This window comes from Budorcas taxicolor, chromosome X, assembly GCF_023091745.1.
Source record: "Budorcas taxicolor isolate Tak-1 chromosome X, Takin1.1, whole genome shotgun sequence".
Classification (NCBI taxonomy): domain Eukaryota; kingdom Metazoa; phylum Chordata; class Mammalia; order Artiodactyla; family Bovidae; genus Budorcas; species Budorcas taxicolor.
Genome location: NC_068935.1, coordinates 95,288,044 through 95,298,833, shown reverse-complemented (window position 1 = coordinate 95,298,833; position 10,790 = coordinate 95,288,044). Strand labels below are relative to the sequence as shown.

Here is a 10,790-nt window from a genome sequence, read left to right as displayed (position 1 = left end):
AAAAAGTTGGAGACTGGTATTTGAAGGAAGGAAAGTGAATAGAGGACAGATATAGGAAAAAGGAGTCCATTTTTGATAAAAAATGAGGATTGAGCAAGGATGGGGACAAACTATGATGGGAAAAGTCATATAGAATTCTGCAGAAGAGAACTGATGAAGCGTTGGAGAACCTGAGGCTGGTTAGCCAAGAGAAGAGAAGTTTCAGGCGGACATGAGATCTTCAGATCTCTGAGTTGTTTGGCAGAGTAGTAGATTTGTGTGGCCTCAGTTGCGATCCATAGGTGGAACCACAGAAGAGTTCAGATACACGCAGGAAGAACTTTCGGAGAGTCAGAGCCCTTTTGACAGGTAGTGAACTCCCATTAGTGTAAAGTTGTAGTCAGGGCTGTAAGCCTCTTTCCAGGGTGCGGCCTAGGGCCCAGCCCTACTTGGGAGGTGGGGCCGGATGGCCCGGATGCGAAGGGCCAAGGTCTGTGAAGGGAGTGAGAGAGGAGGCAGGCAGGCCCGGGTGAGGGCTGGGATCGCCCACTGAGGCGCCCAGGCCCAGCCAGGCCCCCAAGTAGCTGGTGTGGCCGGGCAGGGCTGGTCTGGGCGGGGCGAGGCTGGCGGCCGGCTAGAAGGCGGGCGAGAGGGCGGGGAGCGGCGCGGAAGCCCGGCCACATAAAGGAGCGGGCGGTACGACAGGGGCGGCTCTTTCCTGGGTGGGGTTTGTGAAGTCGTGGCCCGTTAGCAGGAAGCCGAGCAGTCGTCCCGACGCTAGAGAGAGACCCAATCCGAGCCCCCAGTCCCCGGAGTCAGCCGTGTGTACTGCGTGCTCAGCGCCGTCCGACAGCTCCTGGCCAAACTTCGCCAACTCTGCTCCCTTTGTCGCCACCATGCCCAAAACGGTGAGTGTCTGGGGTGGGCGCTGCCGGCCCTGGGGGCTCTTGCTGACCCTCGTAGCGCTTCGCCGATGGCCGGGGTCTTGGCCAGCCACGCGTCGGGTCGCGCTGCCGCGCCCTCGGCCGAGGCCTGGAGCAGGGAGGACTAGGGGCGGAGTCCAGTTCTGGCGCGTCCTGGAGTGTAGAGGGGTCCCGGGTAGAAGTGTGGGCCGGGCGGGGCCGGCCTCTTTCTCAGATTCTAGTTCCTTGTGTCTGGAATGCCATAGTAAGGAAGATTTCCTTAAGGGCCCAAGGTCTCTTTTTACCCCCGAAGGGCCCTGGGCGCAGGGTAGAGAATTCTCATCCGGAGGAAAACAGTTACCTCAGTCCAGGAATTGGCGCTTTTATGGGGCCAGGCTGCCTCAGACCAGGATGGGTCATGGGAACCGAGAAGCAAGTAGAAGGGTGGGAGCTGCTCAGGGCGGATCCCGCACCCCCACTCACCTTTCCCACAGCCTCCCCAGGAAGCTTCAGCTGTTTCCCACTAGAAGAGGAGAGTTGTGGACAGACTCATCGAGGCCACTTACTCTTGCCCAGGAGCGCTAACACTTCACTAGACACCAGTCTGAAAGGAGGGAAGAAGACTTTGAGAAGAAGACTGGTTTTTTCCTTCTCTTCACTCGCCAAATCCCTGCCTTTCCCATTACTCACTGGCTATTTCCTCCTGTCTACTCCAGACTGTTCTGTGAGGTGTGGACTGTTCTGTGGGGCCACACCTTTCTAGAGTGGTGGTAGCTTCTAGGATCTGGTCTCCACCCCACTGTTTTGAGAAGAGAAGCCTCCTGGGAGTGGGGCCTAGGGGGGCCGGATGCCCAGGAGGGAGGGGGGAGGGATGTGCCTGAATAATGAGCCCTGCTTGCTTTTGTGCAAGTCATGCCAAATGGCTGCCGAGGCCCTTCCCTTGCTCTGGAAGGCTGGGTGACCACCCTGGCTTGAATCTCTTAGGCCAAGCAGCTTGTTGCACTGGCTTAGGCTATGCAGTTCTGCCAGACCCTTCTTCTGAGGACAGCCTGAGCCTTGTAGAACTGAGATAGTGACTAGCAGTGGTGGGGAGGACTGAGGGTCCCTGAAAGAAATGGCTGGGGGACAGTACTTTGGGTGTGTGCTGGGCTTTGGTTGCCACGTTGCTGTGTTACAGCCTCACTGCCAAGTGATTCTTTCCTTTCCAGAACCCTGTCCTTCAGAAACAGCAAGTTTTCAACAAGTGTATACTCCCACCATCTTCATCGTTTCATTGTTCATGGTTTTATGACATGGGGCTTTTCCACACACTCCCCACTCCCATCCCACATACACACAAAGTGAGAGAGAATGGTTTTGAAAAAAGAGGTAGTGGGGGAACAGTCTCTGCCTTACAGAGGATTATAAAATTCCTTCCAGGACCCTCTCTTTGGTTTTATCTCTGTGGTTGACTCCCTGGCTCTTCTTCAGGTGTGTCTTTGCCTAAATAGGTGTGTGGATCTCTGGAAATTGACTGTGCCCTGCAACACATGTGGTATCTCTCATCCTCAGTTCTGAAATATCTATTATTTAAATGCAACTTTAATGGGCCTGAAAATGGTTTCAAAGTTTTCTAAACCACCATATCTTAGTGAAAAGTGGCAAAGAAGACAGCATGGTGATCTTCTTCCTGTTGTGGAGAGAGACTGGAGTATGAGCTGTTGGAGGTCAGGCCTAGGGTAGTGAAAGTATTTTTATGCAGACTGACTGAATCATGCTGGAAGGAGAGGGCTAAATTTTGATAGACTGGAAGCTTTGGAGAATTTCCCATGCTTTTTGCTTCAAAGAAAGTTTAACTTAGGAGAAACAACTGTATTATGCCTGTTAAGACCATGGAATCTTAACCTGAAAGGACTTTCCAAACTATCTAGTAGATCTCTCTCTCTCTCAACTAATGAGGATATTTAGGCCTAACAGGCAAGGACCTACCACCTAAGGGCACATGATGACAGAATCAAGATTGGGGTCCATGCTTCTTGATGCTCATCCCGTTGACCCTCTATTCTCACTTACTGAAGTATTATTGAAGTTGAGCCCCTTCTCTTGCTCAAAGCAAATTGACGTTTATTTTCAGGACTCTCTGGTCCTTAGATAAAAGGAAGTGGATGATTTGGGCAGAGTAACTAATGTTGGTATTTGTGTGGTCTCCTGGTGAGAGTTCCAGGTGTCACAAGGTGCCTCCTGTTACTTTTCTCATTCCTTATCCCACTGTTGAGGTATCCACGGGCACACTTCTAGTTCACTGCATACCAGCTAGTAACTTTAATAAAGGGAAAAAATTCCTTATTTTCCATTCCTTCTTCACTAGTGTGTGTGTGTGCATACTCAGTCACTAAGTCATGTCTGACTCTTTGCACCCCCTGGACTGTAGCCTGCCAGACTCCTCTGTCCATGGAATTTTTCAGGCAAGAATACTGGAGTAGGTTGCCATTTCCTCCTCTAGGGGATACTCCCAACCCAGAGATCAAACCCACATCTCCTCCATCTCCCTCATTGGCAGGAAGATTCTTTTACCACTGAGCCATCTGGGAAGCCTACTTCACTAGTGTGTTTTAGGTTACTTCTGGAGCATGACAGATAAGGAAGATAGTGGAAAAATGAATTCATTCATTCATATGAACCAATGTCTACAGTCTGTGCAGGCTTGGTTTCACTTTTACAGCCCATTTTCTCCCTTAGTCACCTCAGTTCAGTTCAGTTCAGTCGCTCAGTCATGTCCGACTCTTTGCGACCCCATGAATCACAGCACACCAGGCCTCCCTGTCCATCACCAACTCCCGGAGTTCACTCAGATTCACATCCATCGAGTCAGTGATGCCATCCAGCCATCTCATCCTCTGTCATCCCCTTCTCCTCCTGCCCCCAATCCCTCCCAGCATCAGAGTCTTTTCCAATGAGTCAACTCTTCGCATGAGGTGGCCAAATTACTGGAGTTTCAGCTTTAGCATCATTCCTTCCAAAGAAATCCCAGGGCTGATCTCCTTCAGAATGGACTGGTTGGATCTTAGTCACCTAGCTCCCTTTAAATCTGTTAAAACATGCCTTTCTGCATCCCTGCCCCCAACCAACTCTTGTATTCTGTGCCTCTACTTGCCAGTTTCCTGAGTCCACTTTAACTAGCCAGAATACAGGAGCTTATTAACTGCCATCTATACTTTGATGATGATAAGACAATTGTTAAAAAAAAAAAAAAAGTTTTCTCCCCTCTCTACCCTCTTTAAATTTTTCTTAGATCACAAAGTCTTTGGGACTCTGTATTCCCTAAAAAGTGATTGTTTTGAATTTTCAAGGTGTTCCTGAGTTTTTGGTTTATTGTTCTCATGGCAAAAGTGAGACCCACAAATAGGACGGGCTGACCTAGAATGATGCAGTAAGTCTGTAGAGAGGTTAAGATTTAAATCTGTGACTTAGTTACAGGATCATTCTTGGTAAAACCTCTTCAGTTTGTTGAGTTTTTAGCTCTAGTTCAAGAGGTCAAGGGAAAGGTGATCAAATGGTCATTGATGGGACCATCCATGTGAGCAGATGTAAAGAACCCAGCTCCTTAAAGTATTTGAGGGCTTCAGGGTCTGCATTCAGCTAAACTTTAACAGGGGCATGTGGACTGTTTATTCTCCTGCCATTCCTGGCATTGCTTGAGCCACTCGAGTGGCACTAAAGTGGTACTTGGTGAATAGAAGGCAAAATATCAGTCTTTTAACCCTTGAATCAGCCCTGCCTGTGGACTTCAAGGGTGGACAAGGGATCAGGAATGGAGGTTGTGTGAGAGACTGCTCTTTGGATTCTGCATCTATCTGTCCACTTCTTTGGTTCTCCAGTTCACTTAGCCCTCTGTGAAAGTTTAGATGGTAGAGCAGAAACCATCTTGGAGATTTCCTTTAGGCTTTTTCTTGAATAGCTCTCTGGGCAGAGATGGGCCAGTGGGGCAGGGGAGCCTTTGTGTGACCTTCAAAGGTACCAGCTAATCTATATTCTATCATCTTAGGCTTGGGGAAGGGAAGGCTGCTCTGTGAGTAGGTGACAGAGATGGTATGGATCACAGGTCTACTAACTCTTCATTATTATCTAGCTACCTGTAACAGTAGCTTATTTTAAGGGTGTTTTCACTTTTCTCTTTCTTTCTCCTCTCAGGAGATTGCTATACTGAATGATAGAGCTGGAAGGGATATTTAGAGGTCATTTGTTCTATTTCTCTGACTCCAATTCTCTCTGGATAAGATCAGTTGACAGCTAGATTTACTCTGAAATTATTCTAACAGTGTTACCTGGCAACAGTATATCTAGGTCCCTTTGTGTCTTCTGGGAGTCCCCCTCACTGGAATTTCAAGACTTAAGGTCCTTAGAAGGGAGAATATCTGGCTACCCACACTACTCGGATTGGGTCTTTCCTGTTTAATCTGGTGACAATTGGCATCATTATAGATTGGGAGCAGTCTGTTTCTAATATTTCAAAGATAGAACTGAGTTTATCATGTGTATCTTTCCCAACTCAGGATATTTTCTCCCTGCTACCTCACTCTATTCTTCTGCCCCCAAAGAAAAAATGGTATAAAGGTAGTTTCTTTTGGTGCAGTCTGCTGGTCAAGTGAAAGAGGTAGTCTTATTATGATTGACTGGTTTTGCTGTTCATCCTTCCTCTTATTTCATACTTGATAGAGCTGAAAAAGTTTTCAGTTCCAGGTTCTGATGTGTGTTATAGGAGCAGTCACTTGGAGGGTTAGCTTAGGACTGCATTAATTTGGAAGATGAGTGTTGGGAAATGGCAGGTAACCCTGACTTGATAGATTTCCTTCTTTTTCCATGTAAGAAGGACATCTTCCCTGACCTTAGTGATCCAAATGAAGTGGGCCTTTATGCAAGTTCTTTCTTCAGGCCCTCAATCTCTTCAACTTGTCATAAGAGAACTGTACTAGTAATAGATACACTCTAGGGATGCTAAAGCTGAAACTCCAATATTTGGCCACCTCATGCGAAGAGTTGACGTTGGAAAAGGCCCTGATAATCAGCTGAGAGGGACTGAGGGCAGGAGGAGAGGGGACAACAGGGGCTGGATGGCATTACCGACTCGATGGACATGAGTTTGAGTGAACTCCGGGAGTTGGTGATGGACAGGGAGGCCTGGCGTGCTGCGATTCATGGGGTCGCAAGGAGTTGGATATGACTGAGCGACTGAAATGAACTGAACTGAACTGAACTGAGGGACCCTTCTAGTACTGATGTTCCTTTATAAGTTGAGAAATTTCTTTGGATATTGTCATTTATTATAGAGAAACATTTATCATAAATTGAGTAACTCCCTAAGTTTGATCTTATTTTCTTTTTGTAAGTACATCTGTCCATGGAATTCTCCAGGCAAGAACACTGGAGTGGGTAGCCATTCCCTTCTCCAGGGGATCTTTCTGATCCAGGGATTGAACCCAGGTCTCCTACACTACAGACAGATTCTTTACCACCTGAACCACACCCTACTGATGTTCTTGAAAGCCTTGATGGTACAGACCTCAAACCTCCCATTTTTGTGTCTTCTTCCTTCAGACATTCTTTCCTTAAAATTTGAGTGCCTTCTTTGTACCAGGAAGTGTGCTAGGCTATGCTGAGAATACAGTTGAAGAGCAGTTGCTAAAAGGTATCTTCTTGTCCCCCTACACCTCTGGAGTGTTGTTTCTTCCTGGGTACTGGGTTCAGAATAGAGAGCTTCTAGCTTTGGAGTTGGTTTGTCTCATTAGTAGCTCTGACATGAATACTAGCATGTGTATTCTGGGCCATTTCTTCTTGATTCTATGGAGGGGAAAGGGCTATATCTATGTAGGGAACAAGAAAGAAACCAACTGAGAGTATATTGTAAAGATTGGGGTTGACCGAGGAGCCTCAAACACTGAAAACTTGATGGATTTCCCCTCTTTTCTTGTCACTGCCTGCCCGAAGCATAGCTCCTCCCTGCCTCTCTCCCGCCCTGCCCCCACTCCCCCAGTTCTGCTGAGAGGCTAGGAAGCTACTGAGTTATGTTTCAAGTTTACTTTAACCTCAAGTGTGGTAGTTAGATATTCTGGTAGACAGTGAGGAGGTGGTGGGCATAAACCAACCTCTTAAGGTATCTACCACCAGTGCACTGAGGGCTGGCTATTGTGGGGTGCAGCATTTCAAATGCATCTGTACTTGGGATGACCCAGAGCTTCCTTAGCCTTAAGTTGTTTCTCTTTTAGCTGATTGTTCTGAGTGGTCTGGGTTTCTCACAGAAGTGTTTTGAATCACAGAGTAAATGAGCTGGCCTTGAAACTTTTTAGTTTAAGTTTAGTTTATATTTTAGATGGGTACCAAAGCCCAGGAAAGAGAAGTGATTTGAATGAATTGGTAATAGGGCTGTGGACTAAAATTCAACTTGTCTGACCTCAGATGGGGGGAAATATTGAATGTCTGCCTTTTAAATGGAACTCACTGCAAGATACCCAGCATTTTCTTCTTTGTGCTACGGGTGACTAGAGACTTGACTGTAGGGTTAAAATGGTCCTGAAAGCAAGTCCTTCTGTGTATGTAGTGCCTAACTCAAAGGGTACTTTGTATGGAGATAATCCAGATGGTTCAGGTTCTGACCTTGCTTTTGGGATTGTTTGTAGCACTTCCCAGGAAGGTAAGTGTTTTGCTTTGACTGTGTAGCATGGTATAAAGTAGATATGTGCACAGGAGGAAGGTAAGGAGAGGAGATTAGCTATGTTTTCCTGCTTGCAACTAGGCTTCACTGTCCTAAGAGTCTTTATTGAGTAGAGTTCTTTCTTTCCCATATTCATAGCTGAAAAGGTTAGCCAGCTTGTTTAGGGTCACATGAAGTTTGTAACAGTATTGAAAGGAGAACTTGACTTTCCTGATTCCCAAGTTAGTGGTCTCTCACTGGACTTGCCTGACTTGAAAGGATGATGACTCTTTTTACTCATGGGACACCGACATCCAGAGAATTGGCTCTGTGGTGATTACATTAACAGTATGGCCATAATGCTGCAATGGAGTTCCCCTAAATAGCTTCTGCTGCAGCAGGTTTCAGTCAGTGGGTGACTCAGTTAGTTCCTCTGCGGCCTCAAAATGACTTTTTCCCCTTCCCGCCTGCCCCTCACCCAAATTCCCCACTTTCTCTTCACCATTTAAAATTTTGATCTCTGACCTCTTTGTATTCTGACTCAGTGGTCCAGCTTGACATGTTCCTTGAGTTAGGAGAATATTATGGTACTTTCTTTCACTTTGGTGACAATATTTGAATACAAACTGAAGTCTCCTGACCTCTGCTCTCACTACTTATCTCTAGGTTTTGTAGGCCAGACACAATGAAGGTGCATGTGTGCTCAGTTCAGTTCAGTTTAGTCGCTCAGTCATGTACGACTCTTTGTGACCCCATGAATCGCAGTATGCCAGGCCTCCCTATCCATCACCAACTCCCGGAGTTCACTCAGACTCAACGTCCATGGAGTCAGTGATGCAATCCAGCCATCTCATCCTCTGTCGTCCCCTTCTCCTCCTGCCCCCAATCCCTCCCAGCATCAGAGTCTTTCCCACTGAGTCAACTCTTCGCATAAGGTGGCCAAAGTACTGGAGTTTCAGCTTTAGCATCATTCCTTCCAAAGAAATCCCAGGGCTGATCTCCTTCAGAATGGATTGTTTGGATCTCCTTGCAGTCCAAGAGACTCTCAAGAGTCTTCTCCAACACCACAGTTCAAAAGCATCAATTCTTCGGCACTCAGCCTTCTTCACAGTCCAACTCTCACATCCATATATGACTACTGGAAAAACCATAGCCTTGACTAGACAGACCTTAGTCGGCAAAGTAATGTCTCTGCTTTTGAATATACTATCTAGGTTGGTCATAACTTTTCTTCCAAGGAGTAAGTGTCTTTTAATTTCATGGCTGCAATCACCATCTGCAGTGATTTTGGAACCCCCCAAAATAAAGTCTGACACTGTTTCCACTGTTTCCCCATCTATTTCCCATGAAGTGATGGGACCGGATGCCATGATCTTTATTTTCTGAATGTTGAGCTTTAAGCCAACGTTTTCACTATCCATTTTCACTTTCATCAAGAGGCTTTTTAATTCCTCTTCACTTTCTGCCATAAGGGTGGTGTCATCTGCATATCTGAGGTTATTGATATTTCTCCCGGCAATCTTGATTCCAGCTTGTGTTTCTTCCATTCCAGCATTTCTCATGATGTACTCTGCATATAAGTTCAATAAGCAGGGTGACAATATACACCCTTGATGTACTCCTTTTCCTATTTGGAACCAGTCTGTTGTTCCATGTTCAGTTCTAACTGTTGCTTCCTGACCTGCATACAGATTTCTCAAGAGGCAGGTCAGGTGGTGTGGTATTCCCATCTCTTTCAGAATTTTCCACAGTTTATTGTGATCCACACAGTCAAAGGCTTTAGCATAGTCAATAAAGTAGAAATAGATGTTTTTCTGGAACTCTCTTGCTTTTTCCATGATCCAGGGGATGTTGGCAATTTATTCTCTGATTCCTCTGCCTGTTCTAAAACCAGCTTGAACATCTGGAAGTTCACTGTTCATGTATTGCTGAAGCCTGGCTTGGAGAATTTTGAGCATTAATTTAGTAGCGTGTGTGATGAGTGCAATTGTGCGGTAGTTTAAGCATTCTTTGGCATTGCATTTCTTTGGGATTGGAATGAAAACTGACCTCTTCCAGTCCTGAGGCCACAGTTGAGTTTTCCAAGTTTGCTGGCATATTGAGTGCAGCACTTTCACAGCATCATCTTTCAGGATTTGAAATAGCTCAACTGGAATTCCACCATCTCCACTAGCTTTGTTCGTAGTGATGCTTTTTAAGGCCCACTTGACTTCACATTCCAGGTAGTGAGTGTGCGGGCTCAGACATGTCCAACTCTTCGCGACCCTGTGGACTGTAGCCTGCCAGGCTCCTCTGTCTATGGAATTTTCCAGGCAAGAATACTAGAATGAGTTTCCATTTCCTACTCCAGGAGGTCTTCCTGACCCAGGGATCAAACTCCTATCTCTTGCATCTCCTACATTGGCAGGCAAATTCTTTACTGCTGCACCACCTAGGAAGCCCCCAGTGCAGGTAGCTAGCCAAAAAAGGACGTTTCAGGCCTTTATAGAAAGGGGAATATAGAGTATTGGTGAAAAACACAAACTCTGGAACCAAATTGCTTGGATTCAGATCCCAGCTCTGTGACCAACTGTTAATAGTTTTGTAGCCTTGGGCAAGTTGCTTAACTTCTGTGCTTCATTTTCTTCAACTGTAAAGTTGAAGATACGTATCTGGTATGGTTGTTTAAGGATTAAATGAGGTAAGTTTTATAAAGGGCTTAGAACTGTGGCTAGTATCTAATCAGTGCTATGTAAATGTTATTATTATTTTATGGAACTAACCCTCTGCTGTGCTTCCATGGTGGCTCAGAGGTTAAAGCGTCTGCCTGGAATGTGGGAGACCCGGGTTCGATCCCTGGATCGGGATCCCCTGGAGAAGGAAATTGTAACCCACTCTAGTACCCTTGCCTGGAGAATCCCATGGAGGGAGGAGCCTGGTAGGCTACAGTCCATGGGGTTGCAAAGAGTTGGACATGACTGAGCGACTTCACTTTCACTTTCAACCCTCTGCTAGATAAGATGGGTAAGAATGAAGGCAGGCAGCTTGAATTCTCACCATTTATTGAGTGGTTACTAGGTACTATTTACTGTTCAGTTAAGTTCAGTCGCTCAGTTGTGTCCGACTCTTTGCGACCCCATGAATCACAGCACGCCAGGCCTCCCTGTCCCTCACCATCTCCTGGAGCTTACTCAGACTCACATCCATCATGTCCGTGATGCCACCCAGCCATCTCATCCTGGGTCGTCCCCTATTCTTGCTAC

At 46.4% G+C, this 10,790-nt stretch overlaps 1 protein-coding gene across 1 annotated transcript in view; it reads left to right on the top strand.

Moving 5' to 3' along the window:
- The first annotated feature begins 669 nt into the window (after positions 1 to 669).
- The window catches only part of MSN (moesin), a 79,644-nt gene continuing 69,523 nt past the window's right edge, over positions 670 to 10,790 (top strand). Inside the window, exon 1 of the mRNA XM_052663355.1 lies at positions 670 to 887. Coding sequence (XP_052519315.1) covers positions 876 to 887 — 12 coding nt within the window. The 5' untranslated portion in view covers positions 670 to 875. The remainder of the gene's footprint in view (positions 888 to 10,790) is intronic.